This window comes from Halichondria panicea, chromosome 1 (assembly GCF_963675165.1).
Source record: "Halichondria panicea chromosome 1, odHalPani1.1, whole genome shotgun sequence".
In the NCBI taxonomy this organism is placed as follows: domain Eukaryota; kingdom Metazoa; phylum Porifera; class Demospongiae; order Suberitida; family Halichondriidae; genus Halichondria; species Halichondria panicea.
Genome location: NC_087377.1, coordinates 14,163,778 through 14,190,086, shown reverse-complemented (window position 1 = coordinate 14,190,086; position 26,309 = coordinate 14,163,778). Strand labels below are relative to the sequence as shown.

At 38.1% G+C, this 26,309-nt stretch overlaps 3 protein-coding genes across 3 annotated transcripts; 2 read left to right on the top strand and 1 right to left on the bottom strand.

The window, feature by feature from the left end:
• The first annotated feature begins 15,415 nt into the window (after positions 1 to 15,415).
• On the top strand, positions 15,416 to 16,996 carry LOC135342985 (uncharacterized). The gene is made up of 4 exons (XM_064539888.1): positions 15,416 to 15,467; positions 15,534 to 16,012; positions 16,071 to 16,293; positions 16,358 to 16,996. Exons 1-4 carry the CDS (start codon positions 15,416 to 15,418, stop codon positions 16,597 to 16,599), a joined length of 996 nt encoding a protein of 331 aa, XP_064395958.1. The 3' UTR covers positions 16,600 to 16,996.
• Positions 16,997 to 19,635: 2,639 nt separating this feature from the next.
• LOC135351622 (uncharacterized) lies at positions 19,636 to 21,424 on the top strand. The gene is made up of 4 exons (XM_064550682.1): positions 19,636 to 19,732; positions 19,781 to 20,235; positions 20,325 to 20,537; positions 20,585 to 21,424. The coding sequence occupies exons 1-4, from the start codon at positions 19,663 to 19,665 to the stop codon at positions 20,585 to 20,587; spliced, it is 741 nt and encodes a 246-aa protein (XP_064406752.1). The 5' UTR covers positions 19,636 to 19,662; the 3' UTR covers positions 20,588 to 21,424.
• Positions 21,425 to 22,722: 1,298 nt separating this feature from the next.
• On the bottom strand, positions 22,723 to 25,899 carry LOC135351166 (uncharacterized). The gene is made up of 9 exons (XM_064550110.1): positions 25,394 to 25,899; positions 24,842 to 25,332; positions 24,571 to 24,778; positions 24,230 to 24,523; positions 23,976 to 24,095; positions 23,789 to 23,923; positions 23,592 to 23,726; positions 23,421 to 23,521; positions 22,723 to 23,371 (listed from the first exon to the last, which is right to left on the bottom strand). The coding sequence occupies exons 1-9, from the start codon at positions 25,464 to 25,466 to the stop codon at positions 22,823 to 22,825; spliced, it is 2,106 nt and encodes a 701-aa protein (XP_064406180.1). The 5' UTR covers positions 25,467 to 25,899; the 3' UTR covers positions 22,723 to 22,822.
• Between the last annotated feature and the right edge of the window lie 410 nt (positions 25,900 to 26,309).

Sequence of the window (26,309 nt, the reverse complement as noted above, 5' to 3'; positions counted from 1 at the left end):
TGAACTGAAGATTTTACAGTACATATAGCTGATACTTACCAGTTTCCGGTCACGCCCAGATACAATCAATACCAGGCCAAGGAGGCGACCTAGCGTTCAATTAGAGACGGATCGGCCTGGGATCGAGGCTAGTAGAAAGCTGGCCAACCTAGTTTTAAGTAGACTCTCCATTGTCTGCAGTATAGACTTGATATAATAGCTAGCTACTTGCACATGTCTGCAGTAGACTCTAGCTAGCTACATGCACAATGACTGAATTAATTATGTCTGTACACTGAGCTAGATTTAGTATGAATTTAACATTATCATTTTTAATTCATCCAGTCACCTAACTCCTACTTATACTCCCCAATTTATTGTCCAGAGGTTATTTGGCTCTATACTGAAACACGCCGAGCCACTTTTCTGACTTTCTGAGAGCCATGATTATAGAACGGGAACTGGAATAATTATGTTCAACCATGGTCTATATACAAGCAATTAAGTATATCAGCCAATAAGTTATGTTGATATACTCAAGTTACTACTTGCTGAGCAACTTTTCTGACTTTCCGAGAGCAGTGGTTCGTTAACGGGAACCCAGAAAAATAATATATTCAGTGCTGGTCTATAGACATGCATGCAGATATCAGCCAGTATGTTGATATAATTATACTCAAGTTTACAATTCCTAGGTTACTTTAATCGACTGGAACTTGCTGAGCAACTTTTCTGACTTTCCGAGAGCAGTGGTTCGTTAACGGGAATCCTGAAAAATAATATATTCAGTGCTGGTCTAGACATGCATGCAGATATCAGCCAGTATGTTGATATAATTATACTCTTCTGAGGTTATTTGAATCGACTGGAACTTGCTGAGCAACTTTTCTGACTTTCCGAGAGCAGTGGTTCGTTAACGGGAATCCAGAAAAATAACATATTCAGTGCTGGTCTAGACATGCATGCAGATATCAGCCAGTATGTTGATATATACTCAAGTTTACAATTCTGAGGTTACTTTAATCGACTGGAACTTGCTAAGCAACTTTTCTGACTTTCCGAGAGCAGTGGTTCGTTAACGGGAATCCAGAAAAATAACATATTCAGTGTTGGTCTATATAGACATGCATGCAGATATCAGCCAGTATGTTGATATATACTCAAGTTTACAATTCTGAGGTTACTTTAATCGACTGGAACTTGCTAAGCAACTTTTCTGACTTTCCGAGAGTAGTGGTTCGTTAACGGGAATCCAGAAAAATAACATATTCAGTGCTGGTCTATAGACTTGCATGCAGATATCAGCCAGTATGTTGATATATACTCAAGTTTACAATTCTGAGGTTACTTTAATCGACTGGAACTTGCTAAGCAACGTTTCTGACTTTCCGAGAGCAGTGGTTCGTTAACGGGAATCCAGAAAAATAACATATTCAGTGCTGGTCTATATAGACATGCATGCAGATATCAGCCAGTATGTTGATATATACTCAAGTTTACAATTCTGAGGTTACTTTAATCGACTGGAACTTGCTAAGCAACTTTTCTGACTTTCCGAGAGCTGTGCTTCGTAAACGGAAACCCAGAAAATATATTTAGTGCTGGTCTTATAGACAAGCAGGTAGCAGCCAATACGTTGATACACTCTTCTGAGGTTACTTTAATCGACTGGGAACTTGCTGAGAAACTTTTCTGACTTTCCGAGAGCAGTGCTTCGTAAACGGAACCCAGAAAATATGTTTAGTGCATGCTGGTCTTAGACAAGCAGGTAGCAGCCAATACGTTGATACACTCTTCTGAGGTTACTTTAATCGACTGGGAACTTGCTGAGAAGCTTTTCTGACTTTCCGAGAGCAGTGATTCGTAAACAGAAACCCAGAAAATATATTCAGTGCTGGTCCTATATAGACAAACAGGTATCAGCCAATAATTATGTTGATATACCTAAGTTTACAATTCTGAGGCTATACTTTAATCGACTGCATGGAACTTCCTGGAGCAACTTTTCAGACTTTCCGTGAGTAGTGATTCAACTGTAATTCATAAAAAGCATTTCTCGGACAAGCAATGCAGGCAGTCAGTCCATCCATACCTCCAGTTATTGTTACTTTACTCAACTATAGAACGACTCTTGACGTTCCATGGGCAGTAATTCAAATGTTAATTACAATTTCACTAGATGCAAGATTATTATTCACGGCTCAGTGCAAAGATAGCCTTTTGAGTAAGTTCTTGACAGAAGATTCAATCATGAGAAACTATATTGAGTTCTGACTATAGAGATTGAATCAAAGTGTACGGACTATACGTAGACTCTATATACTATATAATTTCATTTTGCTGGGCTGATAGACTGGTGTGTACCTGGTTTGTTGCATGACCATGCATGCATCTATATATAGTGTGTTGTCAGCAGCTAATTACTTAAACCCTTGGCTTTGCGCAGATGTAATGCATGAGATGCTTGCACGCTGTTGCCAGATCACCCTACTAGTATCAGTGTAAGTAAGTAGAAAGCTGGCCAGCCTAGTTTTAAGAGTCAGGTAAGTAGACTCTTCATTCTCTTCATTGTCTGCAGTATAGACTCTATAATATGGCTAGCTACTTGCACATGTCTGCAGTAGACTCTAGCTAGCTACATGCACAATGACTGAATGAATTATGTCTGTACACTGAGCTAGATTTTGTATGAATTTAACATTTTTTAAGGTGTGTTAATTCAGCCAGTCACCTAACTCCTACTTATACTCCCCAATTTATTGTCCTGAGGTTATTTGGCTCTACTGAAACACGCCGAGCCACTTTTCTGACTTTCTGAGAGCCATGATTCGAGAACGGGAACTGGAATAATTATGTTCAGTCCTGATATAATATAGACAAGCACGTATCAGCCAATAAGTTATGTTGAAATACTCAAGTTACTTTAATCGACTGGAACTTGCTAAGAAGCTTTTCTGACTTTCCGAGAGCAGTGATTCGTTAACGGGAACCCTGAAAAATAATATATTCAGTGCTGGTCTAGACATGCATGCATGCAGATATCAGCCAGTATGTTGATATATACTCTTCTGAGGTTACTTTAATCGACTGGGAGTTGCTGAGAAACTTTTCTGACTTTCTGAGAGCAGTGCTTAGTAAACAGAAACCCAGAAAATATATTTAGTGCTGGTCTTAGACAAGCAGGTAGCAGCCAATACGTTGATACACTCTTCTGAGGTTACTTTAATCGACTGGGAACTTGCTGAGCAACTTTTCTGACTTTCCGAGAGCTATGGTTCGTTAACGGGAACCCTGAAAAATAACATATTCAGTGCTGGTCTAGACATGCATGCAGATATCAGCCAGTATTTGATATAATTATACTCAAGTTTACAATTCTGAGGTTACTTTAATCGACTGGAACTTGCTGAGCAAGAACTAGCTGAGAAACTTTTCAGACTTTCCGAGAGCAGTGCTTCGTAAACGGAAACCCAGAAAGTATATTTAGTGCTGGTTTTAGACCAGCAGGTATCAACCAATACGTTGATACACTCTTCTCGGGTTAATTTAATCGACTGGGAACTTACTGAGCAACTTTTTAGACTTTCCGAGAGCATGCAGTGATTCGTAAACAGAACTTGACCCTGAAAATGTTCAGTACTGTTCTTAGACAAGCATGTATCAACTAATACCTATAATTATATACCAATTCTGAGGTTACTTTAATTGACTAGAACTTGTTGACTTTCCAAGAGCAGTGATTCGTAAATAGAAACCCTGAAAATTAATTTTGTTGAACACCCCATAATAACATTAAGGTAAATTCTATACCAGGATCCAACACAGTAATGATACACAAACAATCTTCATTATGCCTCGGTGCGCATGCGCAAGCGAGGTATACAGTAGTGTGTCTGTGTGTGTGTGTGTGTGTGTGTGTAGACCGCTACAGCTGCTCAAGGATGAATCAAGTGCAAGTAAGAGTTTCTATAGGCTTCTAGTCATGTTTACTTGGATTTAAATTCGTGGATTTGCAAAATAATGCTTCGTTCTCGAGTTATACCTAGTTTTGCTTACTTGGAATGCCATTGCAGCCTTTTCAGAAGAGCACGTAGCCAAACTTGTTTACCGAGTGTTACTACTCTACTTAGTAGTTAGCTCTGTACTAGAACGCTAGCTATATTGGTAGCTGCAAGAGTGAGGATGAGAGCTGCAAGGCTCTGCTGATGGCAGCCATTAATTTTAGAATTGAACTTTTGGCATCGATCGTTTTTAACAACAATCATGGTCGATCATTACCCATTCTTTGAGTTTGCATGCAGCAAAATAATTATTGCAAAAATGTTCATCAGCTATTAGTAGCTTTATGTTATGTAGCTTTGGCATCTCCACCGAGGCATCAGCACCTGCGGTGCTTTCATTATAATTATAGTCAAGTCCTGTTGTGTATAATTATATTATAGTCTACAGCTATACAATATAGATGTAGGTATATGGATAAGCAGGACGATATCATGAAGTAGGCAGATGATGCTGCAATACTAGAGATTGAAGAAGATATGAGAGTGAGTGAGGAATACTCAGAATGTGCTGAATCAGAGGTATATACAGGCATATATAGTTACAACATAAACTGTCGATGTGTACAATGTGTTAATTACGTAATGGTTTTATGCAATGTTTACTACGTTTATAGTTTTAGTTTTGTGGTAATACGTGCCAGGCCAGTTTCTTAAAATAATCGTCCCCATATTGGAAGGCAAGCATATCCCTATACCAACGATCAGAGCGCCCCAATGATAAAGGCTTACTACCATACACATATACCGTGAAATCTGTCAGTGGGTGAAATTGAAACCCATTAACCAACCAGAAAGAAAAGCGCATGTGTTACGTACAGAAGAAAAAGGATGCCATCAAAGGGAGATTAAAAAGAAATTCGAGCATTAGAGGTGCAAAAATAATTATATCAATAGTTCCTGACTCAACCAGAAAATCAAATTAAAGGAAGATTTGAGAAAACCATGCTTTAATAATTACGTCCAGTGCAATCCTTAGCATCAAGTTCTAATGAGCATGATAGACTATCCTGCATGTAGACATATAATTTAGGTACAATTGCAAGTGGATAATGTCTTGCGCATTGATGTCTTTTCGAAGTATCTCATTTTGCACAAAGCAACAAAGCAATCAGCAGTTGCGTCTCCAGATTTTTTTCGCTGATTTTCGATTTTTGTTGATTTTGGATTTCTGGTTCGGCTTGAGTGTGAAAGACGTTCTGAGTTGTGTGTGTCAGTATGACGCTGAAAGTGAAAATTATTCGAAGCAGTGCTATATAATTATACTGAGACATCTGAATCCCAGCTAGGGCAAGGTAACTGCATGCCTAAATTGTTTTATGCTGTAATAATTAACAATGTGCATTCTATATATATAATTATATAGATCTGCTATAACTGCAATGCTGTTTAATTTAGGAACCAATAGATTCTGTGAGTGTCAGTTGGTTGTATCTGTACACATTGATGGTGTCCTGCATGCATGCATGCATGTGTCCTATGAGCATTATTTATAGAAGAATGGAGTTTGATAATGTCTTCGTTCTTGATGTAATCTGCTGAAGATGTCATGATCAGGTCATTTATGCATATTATATGGGAACATGCAGATAAAAAATTCCAGTAGTTTTAAGCATCTAATAGTGTCACACAATTTGTCTCACTTTTTTCAAAACTCAGCTAGTGTATTTAAATAATTATATAGGGCATACTCTTTCAAACTGGAAAAGCTCTGTTACCTGTACTGTGTGCATGCATGTGAATAGCATTACACACTATTGGTGAACTGATAATTATATGAAAATTATGGCTGAGTGCATGTTATACATGTATACCCATGGCTATAACTATGCCATGGTATTATGTGAGATACCGTATATACGTATTGTGCTAGAAATAATATTGGTTACTATAGATATCATTAATATAGCACTATACGTTAACGGCAAGAGTATAAATAATAATTATAAGAAGAGAAGAGTGTCGAACTACCAATACCTCTATACACAAAACTGTGCACGATATCCTGTCAATTGCACAAGCTTGCGCACACATTACGCAACGCACAGAATTTGTTAGCAGTGAGTAAAGAGTGGAAGTGAAGAGGATCAACCCGACTATTGTCTCTATTTATGATTTTTGTGAAAAGATCGTCTTCTATCAGTGTGCAGTGAGCAGCTCTGAACGTTGAACGCAAACGAATATAGCTAGAATCAGATGTCATTGTACATGCACCCCTAAAAACGTCACGGTTAACATTTTCTAGGAGATTACTAGTAAGTTGACAGTATACTTCATCACGTGCGCGAGTCATGTTACTTTGTGTATGATGCCGCTGAGTATATAAAACACATAATTGTAATGGACAAACACATAACATTATAGGCAGATTGTTAACGCTAGCTATACAGTTCTGGTAAGTTCTTATGCATGCAGTTCACGATACATCTGTTACAAGGGCATGCATAGGTATAGTGGATTTAGAGAACAGCTTTTTGGGGTTGGCTGCTAGAGTTTGTGCTATAGATTTGTGTCATAATCAATTTTAGGATCAGGGATTGGTTTTGTAATTGCAGTTCCTCTAGTTTGCATAGCTTGATAGTACTGTATATTTCCTTAATCCATGCAAGTTTTTAACGTTATGTCTTATTCCTTGGTGAACCAGTTAAGGACGCTGTTGTGGCCGTTGCATGTCTGTATATACAATAGCTGATGTTGTCTGTTTTTAGTTCTATATAAATAGGCAGTTTTAACATAATTATTGGGAGGCTTAGGGAGATGATTGGGTGGAAGTACTGCTGAAGTTATAATTATAGCTTGAATTGTAAAAAAAAAGTTACTTGTGGATCAAATAGGTGGATTATAACTATATAGTTGGCTGTGAGAGAGAATAAAACTAAGAAGTGGTCGGAGTATAGTTATATATGATTGATCCACTATACCGGCCTCTCTTGGTGTATCTGTTAAAATATATAAATCTAGAATATTGCCCTATATATGTGTGAGGGAGGCTATCAGTTGGATAATTAAGTTTCAACGACACAACATTATTTTAACAGCCCCGGCCATATTAATTAAAGCCTGTCTGGTATGTACGTTATATTATTATCTTGCTTTGTATGTCTACGGGATAGTCCATGCATAATGCTTATTATGAACTTGATGCTATAATTATAATATAAGGATTGCTTGAATGCATTGGATGGTTTATTCTCAAATCTTCCTTTGATTTTCTGGTTGAGTCGAGAACTATTGATATAATTATTTTTGCACCTCATCTTCGCTAATGCCAGAACACTTCATGGAATCTCTTTCTTTGACAGACTTTTCGTCAATGGTTGAAACACCTGTGGCTTGGTGTATTTAATTATAATTATGGTGTAAAAAAATTATTGACATAATTATTCATTTTACATACTGACAGATTAATTGTCACGGTATGGTCACGGTATGGTCACGGTACGGCCACGACAGTAGTAAGTCTTTTTTATTGGGGCGCTCCAATCTTTGGTAGAGATATAATTACGCTTGCCTTCTATAAAATGTAAGCAACATAAATTATTGTGTCAGGAAGTGCTTTGGATGCACCAGAATCACCTGCATGGGGGGCTTCAGCCTCACCCCCATTTTCCTATCGCCTATATAATTATATAGGCTTTGCATTACAGCTATATAGGACATATATATCTAGAGACGATGGTGTACAATCTACAAGCTTAACTATAGCAATCATCATCTACTTGCAATGTAGTTTATGTTGTAACTATATATACGCCTGTATTTATCCAGTGAGAGTTTTCCTCACTCTCTCTCATAACTGTCTTTCAATCGCAGCATCATCACTGCCTACTTCATTGTCACTGCTCGTCTATATACCTATTGTATATAGGACTGGTGTAGACTACGTATATATACACTGCCAGGACTTGACTATAATGAGGATTGTTTGTGTATACTGCATGTGTTGCATGGATCCTGGTATAGAATTTAGTATACACCCATGACACACACTATATTATATCAAATTATCAAGACAATACACAGTAATACATCTATTCAAGCAAAATCTATAGTAATTAGCTGCTGACAACACACTATATATATAGATGCATGCATGGTCATGCAACAAACCAGGTACACACCAGTCTATCAGCCCAGCAAAATGAAATTATATAGTATATAGAGTCTACGTATAGTCCGTACACTTTGATTCAATCTCTATAGTCAGAACTCAATATAGTTTCTCATGATTGAATCTTCTGTCAAGAACTTACTCAAAAGGCTATCTTTGCACTGAGCCGTGAATAATAATCTTGCATCTAGTGAAATTGTAATCAACATTTGAATTACTGCCCATGGAACGTCAAGAGTCGTTCTATAGTTGAGTAAAGTAACAATAACTGAAGGTATGGATGGACTGACTGCCTGCATTGCTTGTCCGAGAAATGCTTTTTATCAATTACAGTTGAATCACTACTCATGCATGAAAAGTCTGAAAAGTTGCTCCAGGAAGTTCCATGCAGTCGATTAAAGTATAGCCTCAGAATTGTAAACTTAGGTATATCAACATAATTATTGGCTGATACCTGTTTGTCTATAGGACCAGCACTGAATATATTTTCTGGGTTTCCGTTTACGAATCACTGCTCTCGGAAAGTCAGAAAAGTTTCTCAGCAAGTTCCCAGTCGATTAAAGTAACCTCAGAAGAGTGTATCAACGTATTGGCTGCTACCTGCTTGTCTAAGACCAGCACTAAATATATTTTCTGGGTCCGTTTACGAAGCACAGCTCTCGGAAAGTCAGAAAAGTTGCTTAGCAAGTTCCAGTCGATTAAAGTAACCTCAGAATTGTAAACTTGAGTATATATCAACATACTGGCTGATATCTGCATGCATGTCTATATATAGACCAGCACTGAATATGTTATTTTTCTGGATTCCCGTTAACGAACCACTACTCTCGGAAAGTCAGAAAAGTTGCTTAGCAAGTTCCAGTCGATTAAAGTAACCTCATGCAGAATTGTAAACTTGAGTATATATCAACATACTGGCTGATATCTGCATGCATGTCTAGACCCAGCACTGAATATGTTATTTTTCTGGATTCCCGTTAACGAACCACTGCTCTCGGAAAGTCAGAAAAGTTGCTTAGCAAGTTCCAGTCGATTAAAGTAACCTCAGAATTGTAAACTTGAGTATAATTATATCAACATACTGGCTGATATCTGCATGCATGTCTAGACCAGCACTGAATATGTTATTTTTCTGGATTCCCGTTAAACGAACCACTGCTCTCGGAAAGTCAGAAAAGTTGCTTAGCAAGTTCCAGTCGATTAAAGTAACCTCAGAATTGTAAACTTGAGTATAATTATATCAACATACTGGCTGATATCTGCATGCATGTCTAGACCAGCACTGAATATGTTATTTTTCAGGGTTCCCGTTAACGAACCACTGCTCTCGGAAAGTCAGAAAAGTTGCTCAGCAAGTTCCAGTCGATTCAAAAAACCTCAGAAGAGTATAATTATATCAACATACTAGCTGATATCTGCATGCATGTCTAGACCAGCACTGAATATATTATTTTTCAGGGTTCCCGTTAACGAACCACTGCTCTCGGAAAGTCAGAAAAGTTGCTCAGCAAGTTCCAGTCGATTGAAGTAACCTCAGAATTGTAAACTTGAGTATAATTATATCAACATACTGGCTGATATCTGCATGCATGTCTATAGACCAGCACTGAATATATTATTTTTCTGGGTTCCCGTTAACGAACCACTGCTCTCGGAAAGTCAGAAAAGTTGCTCAGCAAGTAGTAACTTGAGTATATCAACATAACTTATTGGCTGATATACTTAATTGCTTGTATATAGACCATGGTTGAACATAATTATTCCAGTTCCCGTTCTATAATCATGGCTCTCAGAAAGTCAGAAAAGTGGCTCGGCGTGTTTCAGTATAGAGCCAAATAACCTCTGGACAATAAATTGGGGAGTATAAGTAGGAGTTAGGTGACTGGCTGAATTAAAAATGATAATGTTAAATTTATACTAAATCTAGCTCAGTGTACAGACATAATTAATTCAGTCATTGTGCATGTAGATCTAGCTAGCTAGAGTCTACTGCAGACATGTGCAAGTAGCTAGCTATTATATCAAGTCTATACTGCAGACAATGGAGAGGCTACTTAAATCTAGGCTGGCCAGCTTTCTACTTACTTAGATAGACTAGTGAAGTGATCAGGCAAGAGGATATGTCTGTGCAAAATCAAGGGTTAACCTTGGAATGCATTGCCCTGCTACGCCCACTCATTTACCTTTCACTTCCGCCTTTTCCGATTTCTGGCTTTCTGGTCCTACATGCGCGCAGACTGGTTAAAAGTTCATGTTGCAAGACTCTGCAAAACCCTGCAGTAGTGTGATAATGATTTCATTTGCAAAATAATGAGATTCATAAGGTGAAATTGGACATAATGAGAAAAGCCGCCTGCCCGCATGCAATTAGAAAAACTTCAGGACCAGAAACCAGAGTGTCACTTGGAGTGGCCTAATTATAAAAGCCTAGACCCATGTATAATATCAGGAGTAAACTCCTGATAATATACTAGTAGACGTATATAGCAGGGAAATTACAAAACATGATTAGTGTTGATCTAGTGACTCAATGCGCATGACTGAATGTGCCAGCTAGAGCTGTTTCCTTAAAACAGAGATCTAACAACTACTGTAGAATCTACTCACAGATTGAGAGCTAGGCCTAAACACTAAGAGCATATGATATGACACTGTACAAGCCAATTGCAAGTGCAATAGATCTGCTAGTCATACTATTTTCAATAATCAATGGAGAGGTGTACTCATCATCAGTGTCTCTGACTGTTGAGGGAGGAGTGAGTCTGGTTGGTGAACACTGTCCTGGAACTGTCAGACTGTTCTGTGAAGGAGTGGACCTCACACTGTTAGAATGGAGGTTCTACCATGATGACAATATGTATTTGCTCAAACGCTTTGATACTGATAGTGTGAATGAGACCACAAAAGTCTTTAATGACTCAACATTGGTGTCTGCATCTGTCGAACTTGTTGAGTTCTCCCAGGACAAAATTTTGAGAATCTTTGCAAATTTCTCATCAGTTCTTTCTTTAGACATTTCTCAAATAGCCATTGGGATACAGAAGGTTTTCAAGATCAGATGTGGTGATGCACGAAATTTCAATGAAACCTTAGTGAACATCTCATTAGTAAAAGAGACAGTACCCAATGTCTATAATTTCAGTGTGAGCATCAATACTTCTATACTGACAGTCACTTGGAATCAATACGTAAGCTCATAAAAATATGCCGCAAGTCAACTGCATTTTAATACTTTGTAGGCTGAATGTTCACAATACCAAGAGGAGATCCTTTACAATGTTTCCCTAATTCTCTTTGATGGTACAAATGACAATAAAATTGTGAACAGTAGAGTATGCACACCAACTTGCTCTGTATCCTTTGAAGTTTTGGAAACTGGGATCTATGTTGTAAAAACAACATAGGGACTAGTAATATCACTACATACAGTGGCATCATACCAGGTATATAATTATTAAATTATATATTTAATTGCATGGGTCCTCGTTTTCTCCCCAAACTGGTTCAGAATCTATTGTGTGTGATCCTTCTACTCTTATCAACGGGAGTCATAGAATTTTATCGACTGAGTCTGATTTCACGGAGGGGTCAGAAATAGTGCTCCAGTGTGACAATGGTCTACTTCCCAGTCACCCAAGAACAGCAATGTGTGTTAAAGTTTCAGGAAGAGGAGAGTGGGTGCCAAATCCTGCTGACCTACTTTGTGAAGAAGGTAATGTTAACTACATAACAGTAATAAAATTGAAGACATGCTGAGTGGCCAACACAAAATAAAATGCTGCACATAATCCTCCAAAAAATAATAGGAAAATAGTCTTTGAAATTATCCTCCTGTATATAATACTGGTTTTGTGGGTTGGATCACTCTCCCCTCAATTATAAATACATAGTATAGTGTTTTTTAAAATAACGTGTATGCTATATATACTTGTATAATTTATGCAGAGAAATGCAGTGCTCTTCCAAAAAAGCTAACCAACAACTTATTACTCAAATATTCCTACACAAGCACTGGTGAACATTTAACTATCAGATTTTGGTGTGAAGAAGGATACAAGCTCATTGGACAGAATATCTTTGCCTGTAATAGTACGTACCGGTGGAGTCTCGACCTTGAAGTGCTAAAGTGCTTACGACAAGGTAAATATTCCAAGTCAGTCACTGCATAGCATTGTTTTATAACGAATTAAGCACTAATTATTTGTATAATTATAGTTCAAAAACAGCGCTTTAATGATTTAGAACAAGCACGGTATTACTGCTGTTACATGGCCTAACATGCATGCATGGGGCTCTGCGATTCCCTAAAAGCCTGCTATAAATTATATGTGCCGGATTTTAAATCACCCAAAACAGCACTTATAGAGTATGAACCATTCATTGAGCCCTATACTGTTTACACAACAGTTGATTTAGCTATAAATAATAAATGCGCTTGTTTATCATTGCAGTTTACATCTACAGGATAATGATACTTATGTACATTGCTTGCTGTTTGTTTTCATGCAGGGAGCAATTAACTCATACTTATAAGATATATGTGCATGTAAGGGTTAGGGTTAGTACATATATGAATTGCTAGAATACTTTGCTGGTGAAAAACCTTTGCGAATGAGCCAAATCAGCAGAAAATTGACCCTTTGCGATTTAACTATTGTGTTTTGATCAACCCTTGCATATTTCACTTATTTGATTCTCGTAAAACATTCTAGTATACGGTATATTGACTGTAATGAGGTGATCTTAGTCTACATGTTTGACAATGTTTTGACATGATTTACAGATTCCAAAGAAGTTTCTCTGACCATCAATGAAGTTGCTGTGATTTCCACCATTGTAACATTTATTGTGGCAATGGTTTCTGGTTGTGCTTGTGGTGCTCTCTTGACATACTGGGTCATGCGGAAGAAGGCAGTGTTCTCCCCAGCAGCTGATGGACAAGCTATTAACGTAGGACCCACTATACCAGCTGGTCCTATTTATGAGGAGGTGTCACCCAAAGAGGAGATTGAACTCAACATTAACCAGGCGTATGGACCAGTATAGACTGTGTTAGTGCATGTACATGTAACAATCCAGCCATTATTATTATGGTTATAGCTAACGTTTTACATAACAATGCATGTGCATAAATTACAGATGAGAAGTATAACTGACCTTATTATATAATCATGGTGTCTTGACTGTTTTTGAGTTGATGGAAATCAGAAAGTTCATCTTATGGGGAGGTGTATAATTATAACAAGTCACTATAATATATATGCATGTGTGAGCTGCTAAGTGCAATTTCTCATAGCTTTCTTATTCTACGTTCAAGCATTGTGCTTAGGTACATTCATTCCGGATTATATATACGGTAACCGTATTAGCGGGTTGTTTTCGTATGGTATAAATATTCGATTGAAGAGCATCGTACAAAAGTTAAAACTATGAACACAAATAGATTCAACGTCTCTAATCCGAGCTGTAGGAATATTAAAAATACTAAATATTTAAATGACGAAAATTACCAACTAGAACACTTCACACACTTAGAACACTTCTTCTACACGGTATACAATATCCTGACCATTTGACAGGTCTGCCACGTTGAGTATAAGTATAATAGTGTCTCTCTGCATGGCTGTCGAGTTTGATTGTGAGTCTGGTTGGTGAACACTGCATGTCCTGGAACTATCAGACTGTTCTGTGACGGAGAGGACCTCACCATTTGACAAGTTATATACAATGGAGATGGCACTCAATGTGATCCATTTATTTGAACCAAATAATACTGTCCTATACATCTGAGCCTTGAGTCCCCTTTCCAATTTATCCACCTAATACATGTATCACAAAACTTGGCAGAACAGCAATTTGGTAACTTCTCTTCTGTTCTCGGAGTTATCACAGCTACAGGAACATGATGTAACTGTGGAGATCATTAAAGAACAAGAATTCCAGAAGAACTTCAATTGATAGTAAACATGATACAGTAAGGAGATCACACAGTGTGATGAACCAACGGACGTTACTGTATACGGTGAACATCCTGAATTAAGAGTATATAATTATAAGGCAGAAAAAGCAGTTTTGCTATAGCACATGCATTGCACATGTCACATTATACCCTCAATGATGATGAAGACATGTTTTCTTATCACCGTAATACTAATTCATATTCCTGCCATAATCAAAAATTGACCTCCCCCAATCTCAAAAAGTGGGTTCAGTTTTAGTGTGTTGCTGGAAACATACAAAACTGGTCACAAGGTCCACTTTACACCTAAGTTTACTGTTACTGCATGCACTTCCCAGTTAGTCAACCACGCTTAATTCGATTGACCAGTGAAATATCCCTCTTGCCTTAGTGGCTTTTCAAAACATCTATATTGTTGGCGAACAATATGCCAAAACCACAACCTTCTCAGACTAAGGGTATATATACCATGCAACTATAGTCTATAATTATTATGTATCATCAATTGATGATACATAATAATGATGTCTTGATGCAGTTGACTCAGTTCAAAATGAGATTGGGAAGGCTCCTATATAATTATATGATATCTTAAGCTTGCATGAAGTGCGTAGGACAAGAACAGCTTGTTAACTTGGTTATAGAAATATGAAACAGATGTGAGTTGCTCAACCATGCATGCATAAACGATAATTATGTACAGATAATTATACACATTCCATCAATATTCAGACTATATTGAGTGGGTCAGGTTGCATTCCAATTGAGCTCACTTTTGATGACATGCCAGTTTGAGACTGCGTCAGTCTGTATATACACAAGCATGGTATTTTGGTTCCCTCTTCTTCTGAGTAAATACCTTGCTATTAATTGGTATCCTTGAACCCATACCACAGCAGTTATCTAGATCACTGATCTCCCACTTGAATGGTAAATATCCACTGCTCTTCACCTGCGTTCATTAAAATTATAGATCTCTTGCTCCTCGCCCGATTCACGTGCAGATTGGTGCAACAAGCTTTTACCGTCTCAATTTTGGTTCCTTTTCCTCATTTGTACAACCAAACTCAGCCATACCCAATACCTTGTGAACCTCTTCCCTTTTGCAAATATCGATTGGAATGTGAAGGGGATCCTTGTTTTCGACAGCCTCGAAGTACTATCGTAACTGCAGGTAAAAAGTGTATAGCATATAGTTTATATAGCCTATGACAAATCACCTGATTTGAATCTGAAATGAATCTTTGTTGCCAAAAACTGCATGCAATTTACTAACATTAGTTTACCCAGGTTGTATAGAAAAGAATAATGGGCACTGTACATTACTTTGTTCTTCTTCTAATTTTCTCGACATTTACTGGTAAGATTACTGTTTAATGTATACTGTTATATTAGCTATGAACATAAGCTGACAAAATCATTATAGGCCTAGCGTTTACAAGTGTCTCTCTGACTGTTGAAGGAGGAGAGAGTCTGGTTGGTGAACACTGTCCTGGGACTGTCAGACTGTTCTGTGAGGGAGTGGACCTCACACTGCTACAGTGGAGGTTGTACTACAATGATAGCACATATTCTTCTGAGAAGTTTGTGTCGGATAGTGTGAATGGTACCAAAAAAGTTTTTATCAATTCATCATTGGGCTCTGCATCTGTCGAACTTGTTCAAGTATCACAGCACAGTTCTAAAGTTTTTGCAAATTTCTCATTAATTCTTATTTTAGAACTTTCTCAAATAGCCACTGAAATACACAGAATCAGCTGTGGTGATCCAGTAAACAACAATGACACTTCGGTGAACATCTCAATAGTAAAAGAAACACTGCCCGATGTCTCCAACTTCAGTGTAAGAATCAATACATCATCTGTCCCCTCTATGGTTATACTGGCTGTCACTTGGAAACAATACGTAAGTTTGTAATGCATTGGTTTTGTCGCAAGTCAACTGCATCATATTTGCTTTGCAGGCTGAATGTTCTCAATATCAGGAGGAGATCCTTTACAATCTTTCCCTTCTCTATGAAAATACAAGCTATAGCAAAAGTGTGAGCAGTAGTGTATGTACACCAACTTGCTTTGTCCCCTTTGAAGTATTGGTGACTGGAAATAACAGGATCTATGTTGCCACCCTTCAAGCTAGAAACAGCATAGGGACTAGTAATATCACTACATACAGTGGCGTCATACCAGGTATTAGATCTACTTTATAATTATAACCCATATTTAATTAGGTCCCCATACATTTATCCCCAAGCTGGTGCTATCGTGTGTGATACTCCTTCTACTCCTATCAACGAGAGCCTTAGAATTTTATCTGCTGAATCTGGTTTAATGGAGGGGTCAAAGATTGTGCTCCAGTGTGACGATAGTCTACTTCCCAGTCACCCAAGAACAGCAACTTGTGTTCAAGTTTTAGGAAGAGGAGAGTGGGTGCCTAATCTTGCTGACCTGCATTGCGAAGGTGTCTTACACAAGATAGCTTCTGAATTATTATAATTTTGTCCTCAATGTACAGCACCCATTACTAACGAATCAGTTCATATCAATACGTCTTGTGTATCAGAGAAAGATGGCCACTCGTTATCAATTGCTGAGATTACAGGAATGAGCACAGGAATAACATTCTTAATGGCAACACTCCTTGGATTCCTCTCTGGACTCTTAGTGATGCACCTTTCCTCTCGTAAGAAGGCAGTGTTTTCCCCGGCAGCTGAAGGACAAGCTAACGTAGGACCCATTGCATCAGCTGGTCCTGTTTATGAAGAGGTGTTACCTAAAGAGGAGATTGAACTGAACACTAACCAGGCGTATGGACCATTAGGAGTATGAAAAACATGACTGTGTTACACTAATATTCCAGCCAATTATTATTATTGTGATACATTTGACGAGTCAGATACAGGGGCGTAGCCAGGATTTGAGAGAGGGGGGTGCTGGATGAATGGATTGTCTGAATTACCAGTGCGCTCCAGCGGTGCAAAATACGCATAGAAAATTTTTGTTGTTACATGCTCTGAGATTGATTCTAACGCAATCTGGCTAAAAAAATGAGGGTACTGCTGCTTTGAGGGTACTGGTGGTTAAGCCACATCTTCATCTGAATTATGTCCTATAAAATGCATTGTTTTGAGTTGTGACAATTAATTAAATCATGCAGCTGCTAACCAGGTTCTGCTTGTGAATTAGCAGGACAGGGTGGCAAGCCACTTGCAGTTTTGCAGTGCTGCTCTGTGAACTGGGCTCAACTGAAAGAGTGACATGATGATGATGGTGATAGCTGCTGAATAGTCTGCAACTCTGTGGGGGACCTTGGTCTGCTCAGCCCACGTGGCTTTGCGCATGTGCACTGGCTGGAATGAAATTTGGAGGTGGAGCTAGCTAGTTGGAGGTGGAGTTTTGAGTTGATCGCGGCTCTAGTTTTCTCATATAACCCTTTCCTTGCCATTCGTGAAATCTGGAACAGGAGCGTCTTTAGGTCGATCAATTAGTGTGGATCCGGCCTCACCACGCCTCCATGTCATTCTATTAGTCTAGATCCGGCTAGCAATTCTAGCTGGGACTCCCAGTTCTAGCTCCTTTTGTTTAGCGTGTCAGAGACTGGGAGAAGATGATTGGCACTCCCTGGCTCCTTTGGATGTACAGCTGTCCAGATCCCTAGAACATACCCTCCATTCTGACGAGTTATCAGTGCATAGGGTGCTTACTAGATTCTTGCCAGCCAGTACAGTTCAAGCTACACACAGCACCGCTCAACTATTCTCTACCCCATTATCTAGCTAAATCTGGTCCAACTAGACAGCAGACACAGCTAGTTAATTCAGTAAAGCCAGGGGTAGCCCTACTTCTACGGTTGTTCAGTACCCACGGTAACAATTCCTCTGGGCTGGGCTAACTAGTTGAGCCACGCCTCACAATTCTCAAGGCTAGGTACATGTCTCTGTCTAGCTGCTTCTTCAGCTTCTTGCTCAGTTTTGTGGCTTAGAGAAAGGCCAGCTACTCAGGGGGAAGAGTCCAGATGAAAGTCTGGCAGCCAGGTGACGTCCAAACGGTCAGTTATTCTTTCCACCAACTTTTTAATCTAGTCTAGTCCTGCTTGCACTGCTACTACTGCTACTGCTACTCTTCCTACTACTACTGCTGCTACTCTTCCTAGCTAGTCAAAGGTTTCTTTTTTTTTTTTTTTTTTATAACTACATATGCACAAAGAGACATCAAAGCTTACATCAAAGGACACAGATTTTTAGCCTACTTGACTGATAAGGCGGTTACCTAGACTACAGTTTGTTTGTCAGGAGGAGCTCACATACAACTTCATCTAATTCATCATAACGATTCCTTACCCATTGTTGTAATTTCTACAACAGATTGCCAAGGAAAGAGATAAGCTAGCTAGCTACATGTAGCTTAGCTAAGGAACTTGTGGAGCAGAGTCTGAGGCCAGAGGGGGGTGCTGGAGCACCCTCTGCCCCCCTCTGGCTACGCCACTGAGATAGTATTCCATCCACTGATTTGAGCTGAATTGACCATTATCTGAATCACAGTGCAATCATGCACATACACTGAAACTAATTGTTGCCATTAACAAGAATTGTCACAAACTTTCCATACACTGAAACTAATTGTTGCCATTATTTATGAGAATTGTCACTAACTTTCAATAGCCAGAGATACCCCAATAGAAAACTTTGCTATGAGAGGCTGGCTTTACATGTGATACAGTGCAGGATTGGCTATTTATACCATTTATACTTTAGGATGTTATACACACAGAGGTTTTACATGGTTCTATACACATTATACACATGTTATATTGCATAGAGTGATGTATAAAGTCACAAATTACCACCATAATCTAGTATAAATAAGTATAATGTGAATCAGTTTCGTGCATTGTCTTACTATTTCAGTTATGATGTCATTGTTTTGATAGTCAGTATTCTTTCAATACCAGTATAATGTGCATAACATGCATAATTATACCACGTTATACACATGTTATACACATGTTAGACTTCGCTTTCTAAGACAGTAGTATTTACAAACAGTTCATACACTGAAACTAAATATATGTATATTATTGTTACGAGAATTGTCATCATAATTATTAAATAAGAATAATAATAGCAAGAGACAGTTTGAATAGAAAACTTATACTTTCATAGAATTAGGCAGCTGAAGGACAAGGACCCACTGTACCAGCTGTTCCTATTTATGAGGAGGTGTCACCCAAAGAAATAATTGAAATGAACTCTAACCAAGCTTATGGACCATGCAGTGTTAACTTATAAATACAAATCAAGGACATGCTGTGTGTTGTTGCTTACTAGTGTGTATACTTTATATATAATTCATCATAACCGTGTAGAAAGCAATTGAAGTTTGTGCAACTGTTATTTCTTCAGCTATTCACTCATAAATATAACTCACATCAGTAATTGATAGGTGCATGAATTAAAATAAACTGCATGCACCTGTGAATTGAATCACATGTTTTTGGGAAACTCTCATGAATTTTGGAACATCCAGTTAGCAAGTTAAGTATAGTCTACCTCAAGTAAGATGGGAGTACTTCAGTTGTTAATGCATATTGTTTTATTGTCCTTCACTGTTGGAAAAAGCAGAGCAATGAGTAAGATCCCTTGTTTATTGTGATCAGCTACATGCAATCATGTTGCAGGTGTTTCTCTGACTGTTGAGGGAGGAGCAAGTCTAATTGGTGAGCACTGTCCTGGAACTGTCAGACTGTTCTGTGAAGGAGTGCAGCTCACTACTTTGCGTTGGAGTTACAATGTCACTAACAAAGAAATTCATTCATTTTACCCTGACAGCGTGACCTCCACTCAAATTGAATTGAATTCAGCCTTCATTTCTGTTGCGTTGAGAGCAGTTTCACAAAATGGAGCTAACCCAATTTACGGAAACTTTTCTTCCACTCTTACTCTCGACATCTCACCGATTGTGGATCAGCACATTAATGAAATCAGATGCGGAGATCCAGCAAACTACCAGATGATCCCTATTGATATTCAGATAAGACAACAGTCACAACCAAAAGACCCTCAACAATTCAATATTCAAACATCTGTTGACTTTTCTGCTTATATTCTGCTACTAATTTCATGGGAACCACCAGTAAGCTATTGATTTTACTATGCATGCATTTCATTATAGCACTGAGTCACTGGCCAGGGCACTATACACATCCATATATTTCCTTGTAGGTTTCGGTATGCCCTCATTATGGACAGCAAATCCGCTATGAGATCACCTTAACTGGGAGTGATGATCGTCAAATCTTAACAACTAGTGGTGGTGACTGTACAATGGTGTGCAGGGTCACATTCACTGTCCCTCACTCCGGAGATGGTAACTACGTGTTGGAGCTATTAACGACGTGGGGAGAAGTGATCCTGTCACAGAAAATGTTTTTATTGGTGAGTTCTATTAATGCATGAGCCTTTAACATCAGTTGTACTTTCAGTGACAGACAGCAGTTCCAATGGAGTTGTATCTATCGGAGTGACCGTAGCAACTACAATTGTTGTATTCATATTCTCTTCTGTACTCGGTTTCGTCATGGGAGTTGGTGTATACTATATTCTGCTGAAAAAATTAAAATTGAAAACAAAAACGGAGACTGAAGTGCAACCGAGAGAGACTGCACCGGAAATACGAATACAAGAGTCAAGGGAAATTGATCAGGAGGTTGTCTATTCGAATCAAGAAACACAACAGCAAAATGAAGACCTGACTCACTCCTATTGTGAGGCCGATGATCCAATAAAACGAACTAGTGTTTTTACAAAACCGAGTGAAAAGTTATTTCCTAACGAGTCTTATGTAGAGTCAAAGAAGCAACGTTCACGACCAGATGAAGAGATGAAATTGAAAGCTAACTTGTCGTATGGTGAAGTGAGAAGTAGTGGAGCTACAAAGGTGAAAATGGAAACGAATCATTCGTATGGTTTGGCAAGAGAAACTTCTGACCTGGATAAGAGAGTGGAGTATGATTACGTTGACAATGAACTGTTCGGACATTGTAAATAGAGTCTCATAAGTAAACCTCTTAACACATAATTATCAGCACATGCATGCAGTGTCACAAACTCTCCAAGTTAACAATGAACCAGTTATATCAATAGTTATTGTATAGTACCTCACGCTTTGTCAATTTTGAACAACACACTTGCATACATAGTAACAATGCTTGTTCAATACACATCTCATAAGTTTTATACTCAAAATTCTCTTTTAAAATTTATTTAATGGTTTATAATTCATTAACAATCTTCTTCAATGCGAGCTCTTGAATTGATCCCAGACAGGCAGACACTATAATTATAGAGAAATAACAAAACGTAAGATTATGCTCACTGTTAACGTTATTTTAAATAATATACATGTACTCGAAAGTGTGATGAAACTGTTAGCGTCCAGCAGGATGTTTTCAAGCTTTAGATTCCAATAGATATTGAATGTGTGTATATATAGGTACCCGAGGGCAGAGGTGATCTTAGCAGCATAGAATCTAATGGGTAACACATGTTTAAGGAATGGTACGCGTATAGGGACATGGTCTATATAATCTGTATAATTATTTACAGCTTGAAGGACAGACTTAATTGTTCAAAGCCTTAATTTTAAGCTGATGAGAATAATACATAGGACCGGCTGCAAATGTGCCTTTTTATACTAATTAAGTCCGATTCAAATCCAATTTGGTTTGTGTATGCTGATGCTTAACCTTTACGGCATGAAGCTAGAGTATAGCTTATCAATAATCGACTGTCTCTAAAAATCAGACGCTCACAAAATAACCTGCACAGTCAACTTTTGTACATCATAATGAAGGCCTGCTTGTTCTACAGCTGTACACCAAAGTTGAATAAAAAAACAAAAACCAACTGCAGCAGAGATACCAGCTACTAAAATAGGTTTGACGATAATCCAGAATAATTATTGGCCATGAATTGTCAGACAGACTTCGGACGGTCATAATTATATATAGACACTAGTGTATATATATCGCTCTAGTAGCAAAAAAGTGATATAGGTAGCGGTATTGCTGCAGCTGGATCTTTTTCCATCAATTTTGGTGTAGCTGTATATATATATAGGACTGGTACAGACGTTCATCGTGTGATGTACATGGTGCAATGAAGGCCTGCACCAGAAAATTGAAAAGTCTGCAGTGCATTATTTTGTGAGGGACTGATGGCTGAATATTGATATAATCATACTCTGACTAACTAGCAGACAACAATATTCATTATTAAGTGAATATACAATATTTTCATGCATGCAGGGAACGGTGCAAAAGAGTGGGAAATGATGGGTTGTGACATTTCTCCTGGCCATAATGTATTTGACCTTCTTTTCGCAAGCCATTAATGCCTTAGAAAACAATATGCCACGTTTCCTTGGGTCGACATGTGAGGGTGTGTGTGTTGTCGTGTTTGTGTGGTGAAGGTATGGCAGGGGTGAGGGTATATGATGCATGTGGGTGTTTGAAACGGACAAATAATTACTGTACTGTATAATTAGTTAATTCTAGCTATTCTATAGTATTATTTTATGTGGCATATTCATAATCTAAAACTTATATCAACGTGATCGGAACTATACCCAATAATAATAATTATTATCATAAAACGCAATGCACTCAAATATGTTACAGTTTGCTACATGGCAGTTATTTAGGGAATTGTCTTGTGAGTTACTAGGGGTCCACGTATATATAGTCGTACTCGTGCAGTGGTTCACATCCCCCTATCTGACCAACAGCACTTGTTAGCTGACCATATGACTGATTAGACTTCAACTCTATCTGCTCTTGCTCAATAGTACTTTGCTTAGGATGCTCGTTCTTTGGTGTCACTTTGAGATCGCTGTACTGATGATTTAATGACAAATCTTGCTGGATTTTGCTGCCTGGAGACAAACATAGTGGACAAGCAGCCACGTTGCTCTTGGCAGTTGAAAACCTTTTGACTGTGTGCCCGTAAGACTCGTTAGCTTTCAACTCAACTTCTTTCATATCCGAGACATTGCCTTTGATTTTCGCTAAACCAACCTCATCGTACAAAACAGTGTTGGAATGCTGACCTGACTTTCTTTGTTTGGGAAGTGTAGAGGGTGGACATTTCCTACTAGGTGTCGTCATTAGCTGGCTGCCATTCGAAGGCTTCTTCTGCATTGGAACCATTTTCTCAACGACATCAGGATGCATATTTTCCAAATGCTGGCATTCTTGAGAACCAGGTGTCTTCTGAATAGCAAATGCAAATGTATAAATTAAATTCTGTCTAGATTATCACCTTGGATGACTCTTGACCGTTATATTGAACTGTTTTTGAATTGATGTTCAGGCTAAGAGCATAGTTACAATGAGATTTGTTTTCAAGCTTGTTTTTAGTTCCTATATACACAAAATAAAAAAGCATGAAAAATAAAACATTGGTCCATGATTTGCTCACTCTCCAAATTACCTTTAGTGCGCTGTTTATATACTTTGTATGTTATGAAGACCCAATAGAGGAGAAGGATTCCTATCCCAACACATGAAATTACTAACATTGCATCAAGCAAACTGTTGGGAACTTGTTGGTTTGTGAAACACACATCTGTAATGAAATAAACACAGAAAGTATTGCAAATGAGAGTTGATCTTCCATGCAATACGTACCATTTGAAATAATGGCAAAGGCTGTCAACAGAGTGCTACATCCAATAAACAGCATGAAGAGGATCAGTGTTATCGAGATTTGAATGCGTTTGTTAGTAATGATGAACACATTCAATCGGGATATTGTATGAACACCTGTGCATGAAGAGGGTGGCCTTAGCTTCATGTAGTGACGATATGTACTCACCGTTAGCATTCCAAGCTATTAACAGGCACAGTGTCATTGTAGTGTGCACAATAAAGCATCCTAAGAATGATGATACAATAGTAAGGATAGCACCCTCTCTTACACCCAGCTGGAATAACTCTGTAGGCCGGTAAGAGGTGAGAATTAATTCTCAATAGTAATCGGAATTTAGTATACAATTGCAAATAATTATTTGTCATTATAATTATACGACTCTTGCTCACAAAAGCAGTTGCTACTTTATATACTCATACCTCCCGATCCTGTAATCATGTACTCCATTCTTTCCACAATCAACAAGGTATCATTCATCAACACAGAGAACTCAAAGTAGTACACAGTACCAGGAGTAGTAAGTGAAAGTGAGACAGGTGCTGTGCCAACTAGAGTTGTGATAGGATTTGATAGATTACCATAATCCGGATCTGTAGTGTATCGAATGGTACACGTTTGATTCCCTCTAAAATATCTAATAGTTGAGCACTGAACACGAATTTGGCATCTTGAAGACTGATTAACAGCAGGTCGGAAATATTGATTATAGTAATCTGTAAAAACGGTTGAAATACATACTATACCAAGTTATAGCTCTCACCTACAGATGTGGAATAGACTACTTGTTTACTCTCAATGTCAGCGATCTTGGTTTGTAGTGTAATTTCTCTCACATACTTTGTGCAATTACTGAAAACTGATGAGCAAATAGTATCTTGACAGGTGCTGTGGTTGGTCCATGTCCACCCACATCCAGTGACATTCATGAGGTATTCTTGAGAATTTTCATATTCAGGACAATCTGGTTGCTATACAACCCATATAGTGCATGGAATGAACATCTATATTTATTAATTATCTATACCACCTACCTGAAATTTCCTCCATAATACATCTACACTAGATACAAGTCCAGACTCATAACGTATGATCACAGCTGTATAAACTTGGGAGCTAACAGAAGGAAATGTTGGCTGCAAGATGCTGATATTCACTGGTACTGCCTTATTTACAGCAGAACCACAAGAAAGTAATTTAATATTCTGGTTGTAGAGCTCTGAGAGATCAACAGTGAGAATAGTTGAAGCATTAATCTGCGACTTATTGTTTTGGTTTTTATATACATTGAACTGTGTTAGCTGGACAAGTGGAAATGCTAAAAAATCAGTCGTGATCGGGTCGAAAGTTACTTTATGATCAGGTTGAAAATCGAAAATTATCATGTCCACTTTACTGCCATTATTGTAACTCCATAGCAAATTAGCAACATTCGTAACATTGCAGATAAGTTTAACAGTTGTTGGACAGTACGGACCAGAAAGTGTATCTTTTCCATTGTCTGTAATTAAACTTACTGACGTTCCTATTAAGAATCCATAAATGCAAGTTATTTTAAGGAGCCAACAATACAGCATTTTACATACCTTGGCAGTAGTAGAGCCAATTTAGAAAACAGATTACAAAGCCTCTTGTACAGTATAGTTTCACCAGCATCATAAACTAATCTTCTGCTTGCAACAACGTTAGGGTAACTATACTTTTTGTGCTTCCTGTTATACTTATAGTGGATTGATTGTTTTCCCAAATTTCAGTTTCATAATCATTCACATAATTATTAGGTACATGTTCAAGTTTAGAGTTCAAATTTAGAGCAAAAATAATCTCCCATGCAATAATAGACGTACTACACGAAATTAATGGACTACTTAAAATACACAAACAATGACTGAAACTCGTAAACGTTAAGACTGATGATATATATACACAGTCGTTAGAACATACAAATACTTTCTAGTTTGTTACATTAAAAGTGTCGTCAGCAATTCTCACATTTGGCACCACCTCTGTCCCGCGTTTCTGTGCATTAAGCTCGGTGCCAAAATGTCCGAGTTGGAGGACATCTTTTACATGTATATCGATCGTTTTTACAGATTACTGTAATCAATATTTCCGACCTGCTGTTAATCAGTCTTCAAGATGCCAAGTTTGTGTTCAGTGCTCAACTATTAGATATTTTAGAGGGAATCAAACGTAATAATCCGGATCTGTAGTGTATCGAATGGTACACATTTGATGCTCACTAACATCTCCTCTCATGGGTAAACACTGCACATGAATTTGGCATCTAGATGACTGGTTAACAGCAGCTCTAAAGTAGCGATTATTGGAATCTGTAAAAAATGTAAAAACTACCAGATTGTTGCCCTCACCTACAGATGTGGGAAAAACTTCTTGTTCGCTCTCAATGTCAGCGATCTTGGCTTGGAGGGTAATTTTACTCACGTTCTCCGTACAATTACTGAAAACGAACGAGCAAATAGTATCTTGACAGGTACTGTG